A 23,319-nucleotide genomic window follows, 5' to 3' on the forward strand; every position below is an offset into this window, starting at 1 on the left:
TGATACCTGACATAGGCCATACCAATTAGATGTGTTATCCCCTGACTGAACTGGAAAGTGGGCACAGAGAACTCTCTCTGGCAGAAAGAACAGCTGCAGGAAGACTGGAGCCCCGGGCTACACTATGTGCACGGCCAGAGGTGTTCCACAGCACAAGTACAATCCCTCCCCTCTGGTGGGAGCAGCATTTCCTTGTGGTTCCTCACTGGAGTGACAAGTATAGTTCCAGACGGATACCATTCAAACCTGGTTTCTCAGCCATCACGACAATTCTGTGAGCTACCAAATATCTTTTTGGCTTCAATCAGTCCGTCCAGCTGTTTCTAAGTAAGTGTCCTAAAGTAGCTATTCAGACAAGTGGAATACCTCGCTCACCTCAAAACATGCCCTTTGCTTTCCTGACTCATATAACCTTGCCCACTGTGTCTTCCATCCAGAATTCTTCTCCATTAGTCAAAATTCTTCCATCTTTTAAGGCCCAGCACAAGTGCTAATTTCCCCATAAAGATAAAAGCAAACATTTAATGAGCACTTTCCAAGCGTCAGGCATTCTCCTTGTCCAATCTTCACAAGAACAGGAGGAGGTAGGTATTAGCATTAACCCTATTTTATAGTTGAAGAAACTGTAGCAAAAACAAACGATGTATATCGCCCAAAGTCACACGGCTAGTGAACAGTGATAGAGCTAGAATTCAAATCCAGGAAATGTGACTGCAGACCCTGCCCTTAACCAGGGAACAGCAAATGACAGACCACGAATCCACTCCAGTCCCCTCAGCCAAATCTGGCTCATGGCATGTCTGTATACACCCATGACCTAAGAACAGTTTCTGCAATTTTAAGTGGCTGGGAGGGGAAAAAAAAAAAAAAAGAATAATATTTCACACTCCATGAATATTATATAAAATTCACAAATTCACATTTCAAAGTCCATGTTATTGAAGCACAGCAACATACTGTCTATGACTGCTTTCTTGCCATAACGGCAGATTTAAGTAGCTGCAACAGAGACAGTATGGCCCAAGAGGGCCACAAAGCCTCAAATATTTATTGTCTGGCCCTTTATGGAAAAAGTTTAAGACCCTTCTTTTGCCCATTATATTACATTGCCTCTTACAAAGCCTTCCTTACTTATTTCCCCCAAGCTGGAATAAATCTTTCCCTTCTCTGTATTTGCATGGCCTTTGCACCTCTCTTGTAACAGGTAATCTATTTTGCTTCGAATTACACTTGACTGATTTTTTTTCCTTGAGCAGACTACAAATTCCTTGAAGGCAGGAAGCAATCTCTTTCCCTCTGCATTCCTCTTGGCGCCTTGCTTATTGTTGGCAGTCAATAAATGCTTGCTGACTTTAAATAAAATATTGCAGTATGAACTTTTTTAAAGAGATTTTCCTAACATGAATATGAATCACAGAAATCACAGACTAGACTCTGTATTGGCAGGATAAGTAATAACAGGCCCCCTCAATCAGGTATATAAATTGGTATGGCCTTTCTGACAGGCAATTCTGCCTTGTGCATCAAATACCTTGAAAGTGTGTTTTTTAGGACTCAGAGCTCCACTGCTGGAAATCTGTCCTAAGGAAATAAGCAGACTAGTGTGCAAAAATGCAATAACAGTAGTCACAAGAGTTGACACTATTTACTGAGTACATCTTACATGCCAGGGACTAAGCTAAGTCCTTTAAATGCAGAACCTCCTACCCTTTAACACTGTGATGAGCCCTATTTTGTAGGTGAGGAAATTAAAACTCAAGAGGTGAAATAATTTGTCAAAAGTTAAGGAATGACAGATTTCTTTTAAGAGGAGCACTATACCTGATTGTAATTCTGCAAATTAATCTTTTCTATATTTACTACTATAATAAGCATGTATTACATATATAATTTTTTAAGGCAGTAAGATAGCACAGAAACCCTACACCTGTCTTTTTTTTTCCTTTGGAAGCTCAGGGAAAAGAAGTCAGAACAGAATAAGCAAATGCCCTTTTTCATTTACTTTGTAAAGTACAATAAAAAGTCACCATTCTGGACTTTGAAACAAGGATAGTATTTCCTCACATGAAACAGTCTTGAGAAATAGCATTGTGGATTCTATGTTTCCCATATAGCATCACTCAGCCAATTTTGCCCTGCTTTCCTAAAACGCCATACTGGTTTTGCCAATATGTAAGTAGACAGAAAATTATGTTGTGACTTGTACTGAATAAAGACTCTGGATATGAAGACAGATTCATCTATAATTATAGCAATTTAGAGATGAAAAGTCCCACCCTGTCTGCAAATCTCCAGGGGTATTACATGACCCCAAATCACTGAGTTTTGGACTATTTTGGATTCAGGCTGTTTTGCCTCTGATCCAAAAACACTAGTCCCAGATCTCCATCTATTATCTACACTGAATTAACACAGTACTACCAAGCTAGATCTATTAAATGCTATGATGACCATGTAAGAACTTCCCAGAGCCACACCTTACCTCTTCTGGCACAATAATTAATGGATACTTGTCCTCAGATAAAAAGTTGAAAATAACCCATACTTTAAAGGCATCTTCTTCTGTAATTAGCAGGGGACTCTTGGTGAGGTTTTTTTTGACACAGAGGGTCCAACACATCCTATTGAATTCAATCTTGTCAAAGTTGTCTTGGACCTAAAAAAGAATTGAGTTAAAATTTCAGTGAAAAAATTCTAATGAATGAGGAAATATTCCAAAATAAGCAGGATAAGCCAAGTAAAACAGATACAGTTTTCCATTTTCACCAATCCAATTAACTAATAACCATTTTCTAAGTACTTGCTTGTGTACCACACTTTCAAAAGCCCTAAGATGTTATATTTAGCCTGACACTAAAGCAACATCTATCTGTCCAAATCACTCACTTGGCACATAAAATACTAGCTTGTCGAATAGTTATTTTTTCACATGTACACGTTCTCTTCTAAATATAACTACCAACCCTGGTACAGAGGAGTGGAGAATATCAATTACTCAGTATGAGCCACATGCAGATATCTCATCTTTACCTATATAGTCAAAGAAGACATTTTCTTTTGAAAAAAAAAAACAAAAACAAAAAACAAACTTTAACTGAAATTCTAAAAAGACAGCCCTGCCATACAGTCATTCAATCATGCATTCAATATTCCCTCAGCATCTATTATGAGCCAAGTACTATGCTACAAATTAAGGATATAAAGATGAAGAACTTGGTCTCTGCTCATAGAATATTCAGTTTATTAGGGAAAACAGAAATGCAATAGACAAATTCTAATATAATACCATGTATAATTCAATAGTTTTTCACTCATTCAACAGATAAAATTTAGACAGTAATTATTATGTCAGGGATAATGCAAAGATACTGAATATAATACTAGCCCATGTCTCCAAGGAAAGCCAAGACAATTACAATATAGTGTGATAAGTACTATAAAAGAGGTAAGCAGAGGGTTCCGGGAACACTGAGGAACTAATCCAATCTTAAGAACTGGGGGACTTGCAGAAAAAGTGACATGACAACAGAGTAGAGTCCTAAAGGATCATTAAATATCAAAGAGTTTATAGTCACTATGGAAAACTGTATGGAGGATCCTCAAAAATTTGTTTTAAAAAATGCCATATGATCCAGCAATTCCACTTTTGGGAATATATCCAAAGGTAACAAAAATGTTAACTCAAAAAAAAATATCTGCACCCCCATGTTCCTAGCAGCATTATTTACCATAGCTAAGATATGAAAACAACGTTAAGTGTCCATTGATAGATGAATGGATAAAGAAGTTGTGCTATATCTCAATCCCAGGACCCGATCAGGACCTGAACCGAAATCAAGAGTCAGACACTTAACCGACTGAGCCATGCAGGCGCCCCTTACAACCTCCATGTTAAAAGCCATATTCTGGGACAAGAAGGAAGATGTACAGGAGAAGGCAGAGTAGGTGGCAGGACCATATGAACAAAGCATTTCTTTTTGGAAAGAGAGAAACAAAGTGTTATGTGTACAGTAAGGAAGAAGTCACCAGCTGACAGCAGGGAGAAATTTCTCTTGACCTCTCCCTAGAATTTGTGGTTGGTACACCAGTTCCCCAGGAATACGAAGATATCCTTTGTGCTCTGCCTTCAGCATCCTGTCTCAGTCTGGCACCATTTCCCACACCCCAATCATACACAATTGATCCCACAAAGGGAAAGCAGTAGCTGCCACAGCAGCTTCTTTTTTCTTTTCTTTTTTTTTTTTCCTTTAACACCATTTATGAAGACTTTTAATGTATGCTTGGCATTTTATATGCAGTTTCTCACTTAAACCTCATATTAGCCTTGTAAGGCCAGATATTTCACCTATTTTACAGATCAGGAAATAGAGAAAAACTGCGTACTTTTACCAAGTTTACAAGGCTTGTAAATATCAGGAAACAGAAGTTCAGAAAAACTGAATACCAAGCTCACATGGCTGGTTAATATCAAAACTAGAGTTTAAATCAAAGCTCAAATGCTGTCTCTTTCCACTCTGCTAAAATGCTTACAGAACTCAGTAGATGGAGGACATCTATGTGATGGAAGACATCTCTACAGGACTAGTTTCATAGGCCACCACCATCAACTCTATCCACCTGCACCCCTAAAAAACACTTTGGGGAAATGACATGTACACAAAAGCATGTAGCCTTACCCTGAAGAATAAGAAGTGATTCTGTGTGGATTATGTGATGAATTATAGGGTTCCTGAGGGGGAGTGGCTAGACTTATGGCTAGAAAAGCAAACATAGACCAAATCACAAACAGCTTCGTAATTTTAAGAAACAGACTATAAGAAACCCCCAACTGAAGGGTTTTAGAGCAGAGAAGGAGAACAGGTCATCGGTTGCCCAGATTAGTACTTTGCAGAAAGATGGTATTTGAGGCAGACCTTGAAGTATATGAAGAATGCAAGGAAAAGTATTACAAAAGACAGGAAAGGAAATGGCATGAGCAAAAGTATGGCAGAAACATCACACCAGCCAGGTTTAGGGAATAGTCACAGGATGGAGTCAAAAACAAGGGAGAAGGAAAGATAAAGTTTTCAGTTATGGCATCTTCAACCTGAAGGTCTGGTAAGATATTTAGATGGAGGTGTCCAAAGACAAACAAAGTGCAACTGCAGCCTAAGAGGAGAGGCAGATCTGTGAATCAACTGTATGCTGATGACGAATGAAGCCATGGCGGTCAATGAGATCACTGACAGGAAACATAAATCAAGAAAAGAGATGGGATCAAAAAACAGAACCTCGGGGCGCCTGGGTGGCTCAGTTGGTTAAGCGGCTGCCTTCGGCTCAGGTCATGATCCCAGGGTCCTGGGATTGAGCCCCGCATCGGGCTCCCTGCTCGGCGGGGAGCCTGCTTCTCCCTCTCCCTCTGCCTGCCTCTCTGCCTACTTGTTCTCTCTCTCTATCTCTCTGTCAAATAAATAAATAAAATATTTAAAAAAAAAAAAAAAACAGAACCTCAGGGGAGATAGACATTTACAAAACAAGAGGAGGAAGAGGAATTATGATGACCGAAGAACAGTCAAAGTGGTAGGAGAACCACAAAGATAAGAAAATTGAGTGAGGAAACTGTTAAGAAAGTTTGATCAATAGTGTCAAATGCTACAGAGATTAAAAAGGAGTTGTTTAAGAAAAGACCACTGGTTTTGCAATTGAGTGCTTACTAGTTACCTTCAAGATAGGCAAGAAATTTGGGTAAAAATCAGATTGCAATGGCATCAGAAACCAGGCAAATTCTCCATAAATTTGCCCAGGAAATAAATAGTGGCTTTTTGATTCATGTCCACTGTATAACTTAATTTTAAGAAACTGTCTGTTTGGCTCATTCCTTTCTCTAAAATTTAATGCACTATTCTTTAGTTTAATCATGCTCAAGGATAAAAACATACTAAATGAAAGCATTTACATATTTTTTAAAAAGTACAAAATGATACGAAAAGCCCACAGCTAACATCGTACACAACAGTGGAAAACTGAGTTGTTCCTCTAGGATCAGGAACAAGGTAAGAATGCCCACTCTCACTACTTGCATTCAACACAATACTGAAAGTCCTAGCCAGAGCAATTAGGCAGGCAGGCAAGCAGGCAAGAAGCAAAAGGAAAAGGAAAAGGAAAAGGAAAAGGAAAGGAAAAGAAAAGAGAAAAGAAAAGAAAAGAAGGAAGGAGGGAGGGAGGGAGGAAGGGAGGAAGGAAGGGGATCCAAATTAGAAAGGAAGAAGTAGGGGCGCCTGGGTGGCTCAGTCGTTAAGCGTCTGCCTTCGGCTCAGGTCATGATCCCAGGGTCCTGGGATCGAGCCCCGCATCGAGCCCCGCATCGAGCCCCGCATCGAGCCCCGCATCGGGCTCCCTGTTCGGCGGAAGGCCTGCTTCTCCCTCTCCCACTCCCTCTGCTTGTGTTCCCTCTCTCGCTGTGTCTCTCTCTGTCAAATAAATAAATAAAATCTTAAAAAAAAAAAAAGAAAGGAAGAAGTAAAATTACCTGTTTGCAGATAACATGCTCTTTCTTTTTTTGTTTGTTTGTTTTGTTTTAAGATTTTATTTATTTATTTGACAGAGAGAGACACAGCGAGAGAGGGAACACAAGCAGAGGGAGCGGGAGAGGGAGAAGCAGGCTTCCCGCGGAGCAGGGAGCCCAGTGCAGGGCTCTATCCCAGGACCCTGGGATCACGACCTGAGCCAAAAGCAGACGCTTAACCATCTGAGCCACCCAGGCACCCCAACATGTTCTTTCTTATAGGTAGAAAACTCTAAAGATTCCGCAAAGAAAACCTGTTAGAACTAATAAAAAAATTTGGCAAAGATGCAGGATACAAATTAACACTTAAAAATCAGTCATGTTTCTAAACACTAACAACAAACACTCTAAAAAAGAAATTTTAAAAATCCCATTTAGCATAGCATCAAAAAGAATAAAATACTTAGGAATAAACTTAGCCAAGGAGGCAAAAGACTTGTACATTGAAAACTACAAAATGTTACTGAAAGAAATTAAAGATGATATAAATAAATGGAAAGACCTCCCATGTTCATGGATTGGAAGACTTACTATTGTTAAAATGTCCCCACTACCAAAGGAATTTACAGATTCAATGCAATCCCAAGAAAATCCCAATGGCATTTTTCTTCCAGAAACAGAAAACATCATGCTGAAATTCACACAGAATCTCAAAGGACCATGAATAGCCAAAATAATCTTAAGAAGAACAAAAGTTGAGGCCTTATACTTCCTAATTTCAAAATATATCACAAAGCTACAGTAATCAAAACAGTATGGTACTAGCTAGCATAAGGAGACATACAGACCAGTAAAACAGAGCCTAGAAATAAACCCACATGTATGCAGCCAAATGATCTTTAACAAGGATGCCAAGACTATACAATGAGGAAAAGATAGTCTCTTCAACAACTGGTGCTAGGAAGACTGAATAGCCATATGCAGCAGAATAAAATGGGCTCTTATCTGACACCATATACAAAAATTAATGCAAAATGGAGTAAAAATCTAAATGTAAGGCCTGAAACTATAAAAATCCTACAAGAAAACACAGGGGAAGAGCTTCATGACATTGGAATAGGCAATGATTCCTTGGATATGATACTTACAGCACAGGCAACAAAAGCAAAAATGGACAACTAAGACTATTTCAAACTTTAAAACTTCTGCACAAAATGAAAGCAATCAATAGAGTTGGACAATGGTGAGCCAGTCCTTGCCTGTCACAGAAGTTACACTCCAGGAGGGTTTTCAGGTATCAAACAATACAACAATAAATAACCATCTACATGATGAAAACTGTGGTAAATGCTACAAAGGGAAAACAGAGGATAGTGTAAGAACACTTTATAGGACAGCAGGTTAGCTCTGGTAAGGGTAGGGTGCTACCTGGAGAAACCTTCCTGAGGAAGTGACAATCAAGCTGAGACCTACAGGATGAGCAGGAATTAGATGCATGTTACGGGTGGAGGAAGACTTACCACAGAGGAAGTGACATGTCTGAAGGCTCTGTGGCAGGAAGGGTCTTGATAATATGAGGAACAGAGAGAAGGCCAACATAACTGCACTGAAGTGAACAAGAAGGGGAGAGAAAGAAAAGGAGGCTGGAGAGGGTGGCAGAGGCCAAATTGAACATGGCCCTGTATGCCATGATAAAGATGTTCGGCTTCACCTAAAAACAACAGCAAGCCATTGAAGGGTATGGGCTCAATATTTAATTCTTGCTTAATTAAAATAAATCTATATATCGAAAAGATCTCAAGGTCTGTTGTAACAATAAAAGGTCTAGAAATCTATGATTCCATACTCCATCTCATCTAAGATTATACACTGCTCAAAATCCCAGTTTATATCACACATAATAAATCAAAAGTCTCACATCTTTTGGAAAACTACTAATGGCTGCCAGTGGTTTCAAGGTATTCAAATGGAAGACAATATCCTAAAAAGAAATGTGTAGAGTTGTTCTCATTTTCAACACATATTTCCTTTTCACTAAAATCCATACAAGATAGCAATGCTATTTATAGACCTCAATTCCAATTCAAAGTAGTAAAAGTATTTACAAAACTAAACTCACATGTTTTCTAAACTAGAATTTTCATCCAAACCAGCTCAAGACTAAAGTTCCTGTGAAACAGAGACAGTTCTCAGAAGACAGGGAAACTGGCCAATTTGATGCTTTGGAAATTGATTATAGAATTTGTTTTCTCAGACAGTATTCATACTCTTCCATCAATAATTCTACTTCAAATAATCTATCCTAAAAAGAGAACTAGAGTCAGATAAAGATTTACCTAGGATAGTCACTATTATTTGTAAGAGTGGGGAAAAAAATAAAAATAAAATATAAGCCTACCAAAAAGGGAATAGCTATAAAGCCACAGGACAAAATTATCGTACAATCACTGAATACCACTTAGCAGCTGAGTGACCTTAGGCAAGTAATGTAACCCAAGGCCCAATCTCTTTGTCTTTAAAATGGTAGTGATGATGGTACTTAACCCATGGAGTTGATATAAAGAATTAATTAGAACATGTGTTTAAAATATTTAGCAGAGGGGCACCTGGGTGGCTCAAGCATCTGACTCTTGATTTCAGCTTAGGTCATGGTATCAGGGTTGTAAGATCGAGCTCCACCTACAGGGAGTCACCTTGAGACTCTCTCATACTTCTCCTGCCCCTCCCCGCCCCTCGTGCATGGTCTCTAAAATAAATAAATCTTTTTAAAAAATTAATGAAATATTCAGCGATCAAAAGGAATGAGGTACCATTACATGCAACAATGTAGATGAATTTTGAAGACATGCTAACTGAAAGAAGGCAGACACAAAAGGCCTCACTCATATCTATGAGTCCAGAATAGGCAAATCCAGACAGAAAGTAGATTAGTGGTTTCTTAGGAGTGTGGAGGAGACTGTGAGTGCTAACAGATACAGTTTTTTTTGAAGGAAGGTGAGGAAAATATTCTAAAATTGACTATGGTGATGGCTGCACAAAAAAGTGACTACACTACGCTACACTGGGTGGCTCAGTGGGTTAAGCGTTGGACTCTTGGTTTCAGCTCAGGCCATGATCTCAGGATCCTGGGACTGAGCCCTGTGTCAGGCTCCCCACTCAGCAGGGAGTCTACCTGTCTCTCTCTCTCTCTGCCCCTCCCCCCACTCACGCTCACTCTCTCTCTAAAATACACAAATAAATCTTTTTTTTTTTTTAAAGATTTTATTTATTTGACAGAGAGAGACACAGCGAGAGAGAGAGCACAAGCAGGGGGAGTGGGAGAGGGAGAAGCCGGCTTCCGCTGAGCAGGGAGCCTGATGCAGGGCTCGATCCCAGGACCCTGGGATCATGACCTGAGCTGAAGGCAGACGCTTAACGACTGAGCCACCCAGGCGTCCCCCCCGCCTTTTTTTTTTTAAGTGACTAGGATGCCTGGGTGGCTCAGTCATTTAAACGTTCAGGTCATGATCCCAAGGTCCTGGGATCGAGTCCCACATCAGGCTCCCTGCTCAGCGGCGAGTCTGCTTCTCCCTCTGCCTGCCGCTCCCTGTTTGTGCACACTCTCTCTGACAAATAAATAAATAAAATCTTAAAAAAAAAAGTGGTTATAGCAAGAACCGCTGAATTATACACTTCAAATAATTAAATTGCATGACATGTGAATATCTCAATAAGGCTTTTATTTTAAAAAACAGTATTTCTTTAAACTATATCACTCTTAGACTTATATTGCTGGCCACAGTACTCAATGGGCATGAAAGCAACCAGTTTTCAGCATTTAACCTCTTTTTTCACCAGAAGTTTTTAGTGCTGGGCACCTGGGTGGCTCAGTCGATTAAATGTCCAACTCCTGATTTCCGCTCAGGTCATGATCTCAGTGTCGTGAGATACAGCCTCATGTCGGGCTCTGCACTGGGCATGGCACCTGTTTAAGATTCTCTCCCTCTCTCTCTCTGTCCCTCTCCAACCACCCCCCACCTCAAACGCATGCTCTCCCTCTCTCAAAAAATTAAAATTAAAAAAAAAGTTTTTAGTGCTGCATAACTTCACAAAGATGATGAAAATGTAGAGTCCAACTGAGCCATTGTGCCAAAATAATACTATATAACTCTTAAGCAACAATGAAAGAAAAAATAACATAGGCTAAAGGACAATAAAAAGAACTGTACAAAAACATGGTTTTGGGTAGTTAAGAGCATTATGACTTTCTATAAATGACAGTTGTTAGGCACCCATTTGAAGACATTTTGATTGCTGATGGTATAAGGATTCGAATAACAGAATTTGAAACCTCATTTTATGGAAGAACTAGAACTGATGTGACCAGCAAGCATTTGGTATGTCAGCCTAGGAAAACAGAATGCAGAGGCTACTAACCTCTAGAGAAAGGACATTATATTGAACTGAAAGGTTTCTTTTTGTTCTTTTTCCATGTGTATGTATGTTTCCAAAAAGCCAAAAAGCCAAAAAGAAAAGGATTGTGCTAGAAAAGTGGCAGATGTCCCAATGAGGACTTGGCATCTTGCCAATGGATTATTGGTTTTAGTCATAATAGCACAGACTAACCCTTAACATGTGGAATCAGGAAAAAAGAACTGACAATGATTCAGACCCAAAAGTCTAACAGGCTATTAAATCCCAATGAAAGAATTAGATTGCCACATAAATATGCTAAAGCAGAACTAGCTTTTGATGTAGTGTATTGGGGCTCAGTAGTAAAAAGGTAACAATATACTGCTTTCTTCAAGTATTCACTGTCAGATAATTCAGGTATAAGGTCTCTTTGCAAAAAAAGAGAGGGGAGGTTCACAAAAACATTCTTCCTAAATGTTTACAGAATTCTATTCTTTACCAAAGAAGGACTTTAACAAACAAGCAAAAAAATAAAAAAAGTTAACACTCGGGGAAGGCAAAATATTTGATACAAGAACACAGGCATATTAATCATTTGATGTCTCAGGAAAGCTGAAAATAAGTTCTATCAATGTGAAGAACAACAGGAATATGACTATCTCTGAAGAAGCAAATACAGAAATCAAATGGAAAAATTACTTTTTAGAAAGTGAATTTCAACATGATTTATCTCTTAGTCCCAAAACCCCTTCAGAATAATTCTCCTAGGCAAAGGCAAAAAACCTCTAAAACCACCTGGGGAAAAAGTGATAAGAACGAACACTAAAGAACACCAGATACTGGGGCACCTGGGTGGCTCAGTCGTTAAGAGTCTGCCTTCGGCTCAGGTCATGATCTCCGGGTCCTGGGATCCATCCCCGCATCGGGCTCCCTACTCAGTGGGAAGCCTGCTTCTCCCTCTCCCACTCCCCTGCTTGTGTTCCCTCTATTGCTGTGTCTCTCTCTGTCAAATAAATAAATAAAAATCTTTATTAAAAAAAAACACACCAGGGGCACCTGGGTGGCTCAGTTGGTTAAGCGACTGCCTTCGGCTCAGGTCATGATCCTGGAGTCCCAGGATCGAGTCCCACATTGGGCTCCCTGCTCAGCGGGGGGTCTGCTTCTCCCTCTGACCCTCTTCCCTCTCGTGCTCTCTGTCTCTCATTCTCTCTCTCTCAAATAAATAAATAAAATCTTAAAAAAAAAAAAAACACCAGATACCAATTAAGAGAAAAGACTCATCTTTTTTTTTTTTTTTTTAAAGATTTTATTTATTTATTTGACAGAGAGAGACCCAGTGAGAGAGGGAACACAAGCAGGGGGAGTGGGAGAGGGAGAAGCAGGCTTCCCGCCGAGCACGGAGCCCGATGTGGGGCTCGATCCCAGGACGCTGAGATCACGACCTGAGCCGAAGGCAGACGCTTAACGACTGAGCCACCCAGGTGCCCCCGAGAAAAGACTCATCTTAAAACTTTTGAGAAAAAACCTAAGAGAACTAGAGGCTGACAGAGTTTGAGATTTGTCAGAATAGCTTTTAAGCCACTTTCCCCTTCCCCTATATACCCAATAACTAGAAAAACAATAATTCTAAAAGGAAGTAATTAATCCCTCAACAGTACAGTTAAAAGAACACTGATCTAGAAATTAAACGGCTTAGGTTTAAAATCTAACCCTTATTTGTTAGGCAACCTTATGCTCTGTTTCCTCCTGAGTTAAATGGGAAGAAGAATTCCAGTTATGCATTGCAGGATTAACATAAGGATCAAATGAGATAGTGTGTGTGATATATAGATATACATATGTATATGACACACACAGATATGTATATCACATCTTGCAAATTTAGTCATTATTTTCTATTTCTTTTGCATAACCGATTACAATCTCTAAACTTTATGTTAACATTCTCCAGTCACTATTGGCACTTTTTCAACCACGTTTCAAAACAAGGCACTAATCTTTGCTCAGTTTAAACCGACACCATGGAAACCTTGGCTGCTTTATTTGGATTGGAGGACTGGCAAAATTCCACTCCAGGTGGCTAAGCAATAATGTAAACAAGAACTTACTGTTTCATCATATCCTCACTCATTTTGTGAATAAGTTTTTCTCCAAACTTAGTGGCTTATTTTGAACTTTTTAAATACTGCTATATTTTCTCCCCAAATTATAAAACTTTAAAATGCCTAAATACTAAAACAAAAAAAAAACATTTTAAAACTTAAAGTTCAAGATATTTAACAAAAGTTACACCAAGGAGAACAAAATACAGTATTAGAGTACAGCACTTTGAGATATGAAACCATGTTTCCCTATCCACTGGCCCACCCCACACAAATTTTAGCACTGAAAAGGCAATTTTCAGATTTCTGAATATCTCCCAGTATGTTCTATATTTTAATAACAGACATAATTCTGCTCATTGTCTTTTAATTTAGGGGTGGGGGGTGGAAGGCAGAAGGAGAGGGAGAGAATCTTAGGCAGGCTCCACACCCAGTGCAGACCCCAAGGCAGGGCTCCATCTCAGAACCCTGAGATCATGACCTGAGCCAAAATCAAGAGTTGGGACGCTTAACTGACTGAGCAACAGGCACCCCTGATTGTCTTTAATTTTTAAGATTAAACACACTCACACAGCAGGTCATCAAGTATTTGTGGAATTTAAGATATATTTATTTATAATACAACTACAGAACACAAATGAGCTACCTCATCAATGAACAGAACAGCACCCAGGAAAAACTCCAGAAAATAGTACAGCATCATACTATGAAGTTTTGAGACCTCACAAATCAGTTTCTGTATAATTTGATTAAAACATTTTTTAATGATTTTATTTATATGAGAAGAGACAATGAGCGAGCGAGAGAGAGAGAAAGAGAGAGACAGCACAAACAGGGGGAGGAGCCGAGAGAGAGGGAGAAGCAGACTCCCTGCTAAGCAGGGAGCCTGATACGGGGCTCAATCCTGAGATCAGGACCCGAGCCGAAGGCAGATGCTTAACCAACTGAGCCACCCAGGCACCCCTAAACATTTTTTATTGAAATATAATTCACATACCATAAAATTTGCACTTCAACTCAATAGTTTTTAATATATTCATAAAGTTTTCCACCACCATCACTATCTAATTCTAGAATATTTTCATCATCCCAAAAAGAAACCACAAGCCCACTGGTAGTTACTCACCATTCCCACCTCCCCTCAACCTCTGTCAACCACTAATCTACTTTTTATCTCTATATGTTTGCCTATTTGGGGCATTTCATATAAATGGAATCACACAATTTGTGGCTTCTGTGAGTCTTACTAAGTCTTGCATTTCATTATGGTATGATTTCTCTTTTTTCCCTAATTATTAGGCATGATCAAAGCAATGTTATCATCTCTGCAGGGAATACTTAAACATATAACACATATACACAGAAAACAAACACAAAGAGCAGAAAATTGTATTGTGAGGCTAATGTGGAATAACAGACATGGGTACAAAGAATACTACAAAAATGAACACACTGTAATCTTGACAACCTTTGCAATAAAATTTCTGAAAAACATGCGATTTTTTATTTTTTTAAGATTTTATTTATTTATTTGACAGAGAGAGAGAGAGAGCACAAGCAGGGGGAGCGGCAGTCAGAGGGAGAGGGAGAAGCAGGCTCCCCACTGAACAGGGAGCCCTATGCAGGGCTCGATCCCAGGCCCCTGGGACCATGACCTGAGCCGAAGGCAGACGCTTAATGACTGAGCCACCCAGGCACCCCTAAAACATGAGATTTTTTTAAAGAATCCTCATCAACACTTTGACATTTTCCAAACCACTAACTTATTATCATAAATTTTAATTACCATACCTATTACAAAGACACTAAACTATAAAAAAAATGTATACATATACAGCAATAAAAATCCAAAGAATCCATAGAAAAAAGTATGTAAATAGTTGTGGTGGTATTTAGGTGATGGAATAATATAGTTTTTAAATGTTTTTTTAAGCTTATTTATATAAGTCATCTCTACACCCAACGTGGGGCTCAAACCCACAACCCCAAGATCAAGAGTCACATGCTCCTCTGACTTAGCCAGCCAGGTGCCCCTAAATGTATTTTACTTTTAATTTTAAAGTATTATCATTGTCACTTTTGAAAGGCATTTTTAAAATATACCCAAAAGTTTCATGCTTGGTGTTAGAAATAGGCAAAAGCAGGAATTTCTCAGCCATTCATGTGAATATATGATTACTTTCATATCTAAACTAAGTGTACACAAAATGGAAAAATGACACCAATATATCACTCGGTTAAAAAAACAATTTGAAGAACTTTATATATAGCATGATCTTAATATGGAAACAAAACACTATGTATTATGTAGAGGTGTGTCTGCATGTACACATTTAAAAAGATCTGCAAAGATATTCACCAAACTGTTAAGAGTGGTTACTCCTAGAGAGTGAGACTAGAAGAGTAAAGAGACATTCACTTTTTATTTCATCTATTTTTGTATTAATTGCCTATTTAATAAGCATATGCAAACTTTCATAATTTTTTTTTAAGATTTTATTTATTTGCGAGAGAGACAATGAGAGAGAGACAGAGAGCATGAGAGGGAGGAGGGTCAGAGGGAGAAGCAGACTCCCTGCTGAGCAGGGAGCCTGATGTGGGACTCGATCCCGGGACTCCAGGATCATGACCTGAGCCGAAGGCAGTCGCTTAACCAACTGAGCCACCCAGGCGCCCCACTTTCATAATTTTTAATGACCAATTTTTTAAATTATTTGAAGGCGCCATCAGTTTAGATTATTTTCTCCTAAAAAGAAATAGAAGTACATTAAATTCAACACCTTCTTGTGTCAATTTTTAGTTATCCAAACCAAAAGAGAAACTGAACATGGCAGCAATGCCAATAGGTTATATTTGGCTTCCAAACACAAAATAGGTTTTTGCAGCATCTTTACTCATAATATACCCCAGAGGAAGCATCTGAGTGATACCCTGAAAAGTCCATGATGAAAACTTTGCTGTACAACAGCTATTTAGTAAAGATAATTAACATCACCTTTGGTATTCACATCTTACCCTAACATACCCATGCTTTAACAATCATTGCCAGTACATGTGGAACAGAATTTAAAAAGAAAAAAAAAAGCACTCTGAGAAGACATTATAGACTAATACAAAATACAGCTCTTAATTTCAAAAAATGAGCCAAGTTGTAAAATACCAAACCAAGTTTTAGAAGACTGTGGAGAAGAGGAAGAAATAGGAAATGTCAGTCTCCCATTTCTTTTTTTCCTTTCTTTAATCTTTTTTTTTTTAATGTTTTATTTATTTATTCATGAAAGTCAGAGAGAGAGAGAGAGAGGCAGAGGCAGAGGGAGAAGCAGGCTCCCTGCCTAGCAGGGAGCCCGATGCGGGACTCGATCCCAGGACCCCGGGATCATGACCTGAGCCGAAGGCAGACGCTTAACCATCTGAGCCACCCAGGCGCCCCTCTTTCTTTCCTTTCTGATTTATCCTCCTGATGCCTCACACCTGAACTCCTTAGTGAACTCACCAGCAAGGGGCTCTGGGGTCCACTTGAAATGTGCAAATCAAACAACGCTGTAAGCAAGAAGACATTAGAAGCATACCTTTTCCAAAATGAACTTGTTTAAATACGGCATGTAGCCCTGATTGGAGACGGGCCCCTCATCATCATCCCTGAAGTGCTCTTCAAGGGCAACAGGGTCATGTGGAACCTTCAGCACCGTGCACAGGTTATGGGAAAGGACCTAAGGGGGAAAGAAAGTAGTTTATTTTATTTTTTTTTAATTGGGGGTGCACCATTCCTGGAAGTACTGCAATAACCAGGTCGATGCGCGGAGTGGACGGAGCAAGCTCCTATTCCATCTCCCGGCTCCAAAAATCCATTTACTATATTGTCCTCAGATAGAGGACGTATCAGATACTAAACTGATAAGAACAGATACTACACTTGATCTTAGCCAAAAGGCCGAGAAGCAATAAGAAAGTAGTTTAAAGGCATCCGCTCACCAACACATGGCAGCTTCACTGTCTGAACACAACTGGCTGCTCCCTGCCCTAGGGAGAGAAAGATGGAGAATAAGCTAACAAATATGGGGTGAGTACTACTTGGCTGCCTGCTCCTCACTTGGTTGTTACCTCAGTCCCTCCCCAGTTCTGATTCACTTCAAACAAGTCTCTTTTACATGCCTACAATGAGCTGGCTCCATGCAAGATCTGTGACTCTACACAGGAATAAAGGGAACGACATAGGGAACTCAGTCCATGAGACTGCAATAACACTGTCTGGTGACAGACGGTAGCTATCCTTGTGGTGAGCACAGCATAACGTATAGAGAAGTTGAATCACTATGTTGTACACCTGAAGCTAATGTACACCGTGTGTCAACTATACTTAAAAAAAATGCTTAAGTATCTGTGACTATAATATTCCTTACAATTTTTTATTACTTGGCCCACATTAGAAAGAAAAAAGTGGTGAAGTACCAAGAGGATGTTTTCAAAATTAAACTTCTCCCCAAGTAGAGCAGTGTCAGTCAGTTAGAGCTGTAAGGGAAAGAACATGGAACTGGGCAGCTGCAGCCGAAGGTTCTGGACAAAGTGACTGACCAGGGCCAATCACACCTCTCTGGGCTCCGGTGTTCTCACTTGGTTCAATACAAAGGGCCAAGTTAATATACAAAGGTACCAAATACTAATTAGCAATCTCTAAGTGTCCAAATATCTCTAAAATTCTAGGATACTGGGCTAAGTTTTCAGCATGAATCTAAAAGAACATAAACATAAAAGCAGAAAAGAAATCAAGGGCCTGGTTTAGAAAAAGGAGAAAAATTAATTGCAAAAATATCTCAGATTTGCATTCCGTATATAAAGCATTACTGGTTTTGGCATAACCTGAGTGCATACTTTAACACTCAGGCAGTTCAATTAGCAGTCTGGGGGGTCTGTGAGTACTAATCTCATTTTATATTAAATGAAAATTTTAGAGTAAAACTTAAACCCCTCCCATTTCATTTGTGCATTCTAAACAGGTCAATTACATAGCTCAGGCTGTACTTGCTTTAAGAGAATCTTACCAGATGTTAAATCCCAGGTTAAAATACTCCCTACTTTTCTCAGCCCTACACATTTAATCACTTGAAGAACCACATTCATCTCAATGAAACTTTCAATGCCACTTTTTCCTGCATATACACACTTCAGTTAGGATTTTTTTAAGATTAAAAAAAGTAACCTATAAAAAGAATATTTGCATATCTTCTCTTTATATTTGTTTTGTTTCTCAAAGCTTCATTTATGTGGAGATCCTTTTCTACATGCTCTACTGGTTTTAAGGAAGTAAGTAAAGTAAAGGAAGTAAATTCACAAATGGTTATAAATGAAGTAATGAAGACTTTTATCAGCCCCTACAAAGCAGGCTGTGTTTCTCAAGCAAAATCTCTATTTGCCAATAGCAGAGCACATGAAAAGAGCGTGGTAGAGCTCTTGCTGAAGAATCCTGCACCACAGTCGGCAAAAACCTAAATAGATATTTCCTTTCTCTATTTACCTAGTACAACTTATGGAGTAATTATCTTCTTCCAAAGAGGTTTTGTGAGGATCAACTGCAAGAACGTAAAGTGCTTAAAACCTGTAATGTACTATAGAAATATGAGTTTGGAGAAATAAGGAGCAATTTTCTCAGCTAAGGCTCAAAGGTCATTCAAATCTGAAATCATTTAGGACTTTAATCAACTAAAAATTCCTAACCACTGGTTAAATTATGATGCATTCATAAAACATTAAGAACAATAAGGAAGCTCACTGTGTGGTGGTCTGAAAAGATCTCCAAGATAAGTTAAGTGAAAAAAGCAATACGCTTAAGATTGTTTAGTGTGCCATCTTTTATATAAAAGAAAAAGAAAGAGGGCACCCGGGTGGCTCAGTCGTTAAGTGTCTGCCGCCAGCTCAGGTAATGATCCCAGGGTCCTGGGATCGAGCACCACATCAGGCTCCCTTCTCCGCAGGAAGCCTGCTTCTCCCTCTCCCACTCCCCCTGCTTGTGTTCCCTCTCTCGCTATGTCTCTCTCTGTCAAATAAATAAAATCTTTAAAAAAAAAAAAAGAAAGAAAGAAAGAAAAAATAAGAAACTCTAGCAGAGGGGCATCTGGGGGGCTCAGTCGTTAAGCCTCTGCCTTCGGCTCAGATCATGATCCCAGGGTCCTGGGATCAAACCCCACATTGGGCTCCTTGATCAGCAGGGAGTCTGCTTCTCCCTCTGCCTGCCACTCCCCCTGCTTGTGCATGCTCTCTCTCTCTCTGACAAATAAATAAATCTTAAAAATAAATAAATAAATAAAGGTTTTATTTCTTAAAAACTCTAGCAGATTATATAAGAAACTAATAACAGTAGGGGAAAGATTACCTTGGTGGTAGACCTGAGGTACACTTTTCACTGCACCTCCCCTTTTTCTTAAGTTTGAAAAAAATTTTACCTATTCAAAAATGTTCTACCTATTTAAAAAATTAAACATGTATTTTTAAAAAGGGGCTGACCTAAGATCACACAGCTAAATCAATTTATCTTCAAAGTCTCTATTTTTTGTTTTACATTAATCTACTCTCTAGAGATAGGTATAAGAGGAAGGCATATTCCACAGGAATGTACCGTGATTAACAGATGAGTGAGATGTAAGGACAATCAATGAGTTCAGAAAAGAGAAACAATGTGTGTTAAAGTGACTTCATAGAGGAAGTGAAATGTAACCTAGGCCTTAAAATAAGGAGGGCTTTTTGGACAGGAAAGGGCAATTGGCAGGCTTTCAGATAGGGGAATAACATGAGAAATGTAGCTGATTAATGCAAACTCCTCAGGGTACAAAAAGGAGACACCAATCTCTCCCACACCCCTCTTTCTCTACCTTCAGGTTTCATAGATCTGCCAACTAAAGTCCTGGAAGGGGCTTTGGATGCCATATTGTCATACTCATCTTATAGATGGTGAGTACTCGCGCAAAGAGATAAAATTTGTTTCGTTTTTTTTAACTAATTTACTTAGCAGAACTGAGACTAGAATTCAGGTTTTGTAATCCCTGGTCCAACACTCTCTAGTAATAAGAAACATCATGGGGGCACCTGGGTGGCTCAGTCGTTAAGCGTCTGCCTTCGGCTCAGGTCATGATCCCAGGGTCCTGGGATCGAGCCCCACATCAGGCTCCCTGTTCCTCGGGGAGCCTGCTTCTCCTCTCCCACTCCCCCTGCTTGTGTTCCCTCTCTCACTGTGTCTCTCTCTGTCAAATAAATAAAATCTTTAAAAAAAGGAAAAAAAAGAAACATCATGGTTTTAGTTCTCTAAAGTCAACAATGCTCTTTGTATGTGTAGGTGCTTAGTTCAATTCATTGATCCAAGAAGATTTAGATTTGAACTCTAGACTTGGACAATTAAACAGCATTTGTGTTAAAGAGAGGAATAGCTGAACTCAATGACAATTTTCTTAACCGCCTTTATCTTTATTTATTTAAACAAACTGTGAGGGAGACAACACTTAATAGTAATAAGGACCCTAGAGGAGATCTGAGTGCCAGCCCTGCTCATGCAGTCTGTTCCTGTTCAGTGGTTTGCCACTTACCATTTTATAATGGTTTAATGTTTTGCTACCTATTTGCTCAGTCTCAGCATCCTCACTGCAGAATAAGGTGTTAAAAACTCCTTCTAAAAAAAAATTTTTTAAAGCCCAATCCTTAACTGTCAACCCAAACTCATTTTATGAATTCAGCAAGAGCTATAATTCGATCATAAATTCAGCTTTTTTCATTGTTAATATGGCCTAGAATAGGGAAGTCTTCATCAAACAAAAAAACTGAATAATAGATAACTGAAAAGATTTTGTTACTAAAAGAGATTAAAAAAAAGTGTGCTATTGGGGCGCCTGGGTGGCTCAGTTGATTAAGCGACTGCCTTCGGCTCAGGTCATGATCCTGGAGTCCCGGGATCGAGTCCCACATCGGGCTCCCTGCTCAGCGGGGGGTCTGCTTCTCCCTCTGACCCTCTTCCCTCTCGTGCTCTCTGTCTCTCATTCTCTCTCTCAAATAAATAAATAAAATCTTTAAAAAAAAAGTGTGCTATCTTTAAAACTTTTCAAAAATTTTTATCAGCATAAATAAATAAAATCTTTTTAAAAGGTGGGGGGGGTGCACCTGGGTGGCTCAGTCTGTTAAGCATCTGCCTTCGGCTCAGGTCATGATCTCAGGGTACCTGGGATCGAGCCCTGCATTGGGCTCCCTGCTCAGTGGAGTCTGCTTCTCCTGCCCCTGCTCTTGTGCTCCCTCTCTTTCTCTCTCAAATAAATAAATAAAATCTTAAAAAAAAAATTTATCAGCAATTTTTAAAAGCCTAAACATTATCTCAATTTTTTTAATAAAAAATAAAATGTATAAAGAAACCAAAATCTTGAAGGACAGAATATAAACTATTAACAAGAAGTAAACACTCTATATGCTTGTACAGTAGTTTATGCTTTTTAGAGTAGACTTGCATCATCCATTAGTTGGTTTTAGTCTCACCCCTGGGAAAAGTAGGTATTATTGCTATTTTACAGATGAAGAGGCTGAGTCAGAGATTAGGAGATGTGCCTCAAATCACAGAATTTTATGTGTAGTGAAACTGGGACTAGAACTCAAGCCTCCTGCTCTGATGCCCTTTCCACATTTGCCACTTTCCCTCTCTTTCTGGAAGAACAGAGAGCCCTATGACCCTATGGCGATGCATGCACGTTGTAGATAAGGTGCAGTGATGGCTTGGTGCTTCCCTAGCCCTACCTAGACAGTACTCCAGGACCCAGTAAGATAGCTGGCACTATTTTGTGGAGCCGAGTTAAATCCAGGGGCAAAGAACTACATATGCCTAGAACTCTGGGACCATTCTCTCTCTCAGGGAGCCCCCATCTCCTAGCACCCACCTTTGGGGGAACCAGTTCCAAGAGGCGCTAGTCTCTCCAGATGAGGAAGCTGGAAAGCAGATCAGGACAAAAGCAATCAGGAGGAGAGGCCTGCAAGTGCTTGATTTGTATAAGGACTGCCCCTGAATCACTCTAATCAGAATGTTTGCAAGTTTCTCAAAAAAGTTGAATGTATCCCACTTCAAATGTCTGCTCCTCCAAAGGCCATTCTTTTAGCGCCCACATGATTGCCTAAGCAACTTTGCTCTCATTCCCCTGATTTGAAGAATAAACTATTGTTACTACAATAAAAGATCCATATCCATGCCAACAACCCATGTCTCCAGTTCTTTCATAACTATCTACTATTGCCTCTGCAGGGTCTTTGCTGACAAGAGATGACTAATTAGCTGCATGAGCCCTGTTCGTTGGTCTGTTCCTGTTCAGTGGTTTGCCATTTACCCTTTTTAAGCACTTTACTCCAACTATCATGAAAACAAAATCAAGGATGATAAACGACTAATCAGTGTTTTAACACACATGAGTGCATAATGTTTACCCTCCTCCCTCCCAAAGATTTAGCGATTATAAAGGTTCTCTGAAATGTGCCCCACCCCCCCCCCCAACAAGTCACACAGTTTCCCTTTACAGGATGTGCGTAATGGGCAACTTCAACACTGAAGAAAAGGGGGGTGGGGATCTCTATTCCAACAAGCTTATCTGAACCAACACAATTATAGAATTATAATTCATAATAAGCAATCTTTAAAAAAAAAAAAACACATGAAAATTCCTGCCTGATTTATAAAATTTCAAGCTAATGGCGAATTACCAGAAAACTCTTCCTAACAATGAACCAGAATGACCAATTTCCTACCAGTATTATGCCCTGCCTTAAGAGCATTGTCTTAATAGAAGTCCTGCCCCTTACCACATAGAGTCATTTTCCCTTTCCTGGCAATATCCTTTCATCCTGCTTATCACTGTTTAAGTCTCACTTGCTTTCTCTTAAATTATCTTCATTGTATTCAGCCTCAGAAATCTCCAAGTCAATGTTGACTTAGTCCCTAAATGCAATCACCATCCTAGACACTTTTACTAAATTAATCTTTTTGTTTTTAAGATTTTATTTATTTATTCATTTGACAGAGAGAGAACACAAGTAGGCAGAGCAGCAGGCAGAGGGAGAGGGAGAAGCAGGCTCCCCGCCGAGCAGGGAGCCCGATGCGGGGCTCGATCCCAGGACCCTGGGATCATGACCTGAGCCAAAGGCGACGCTTAAACGACAGAGCCACCCAGGCACCCCTTACCAAACTAATCTTAAAGTGCCGCTTATAACACATTATTCCCGCATCTAAAATTCATCCAAAGCCTACAGAAGTAAAAACCAAGTAAGTATCTCAGCCCTGTATTGAAATCACTCAACAGGTCAGGCCCTCTTTAGCTTTCTAGCATTTCTTCC

The 23,319-nt window shown here is 39.4% G+C and overlaps 1 protein-coding gene and 1 non-coding gene across 4 annotated transcripts in view; both read right to left on the bottom strand.

Moving 5' to 3' along the window:
• The window catches only part of SWAP70 (switching B cell complex subunit SWAP70), an 82,180-nt gene that overhangs the window by 37,748 nt on the left and 21,113 nt on the right, over positions 1-23,319 (bottom strand). For 2 of the 3 annotated variants that reach the window (XM_021685299.1, XM_021685300.2), the window contains exons 2-3: positions 16,548-16,688; positions 2,483-2,656 (exon numbers count right to left, since the gene is read on the bottom strand). In XM_021685299.1, coding sequence (XP_021540974.1) covers positions 2,483-2,656; positions 16,548-16,688 — 315 coding nt within the window. The remainder of the gene's footprint in view (positions 1-2,482; positions 2,657-16,547; positions 16,689-23,319) is intronic. The other variant, XM_044919314.1, reaches the window with a different exon arrangement.
• Positions 16,730-16,921, bottom strand: LOC123326338. Its single transcript, XR_006541042.1, has one exon. It is a non-coding gene; the product is annotated as a U2 spliceosomal RNA (small nuclear RNA).

This window comes from Neomonachus schauinslandi, chromosome 11, assembly GCF_002201575.2.
Source record: "Neomonachus schauinslandi chromosome 11, ASM220157v2, whole genome shotgun sequence".
In the NCBI taxonomy this organism is placed as follows: Eukaryota; Metazoa; Chordata; class Mammalia; order Carnivora; family Phocidae; genus Neomonachus; species Neomonachus schauinslandi.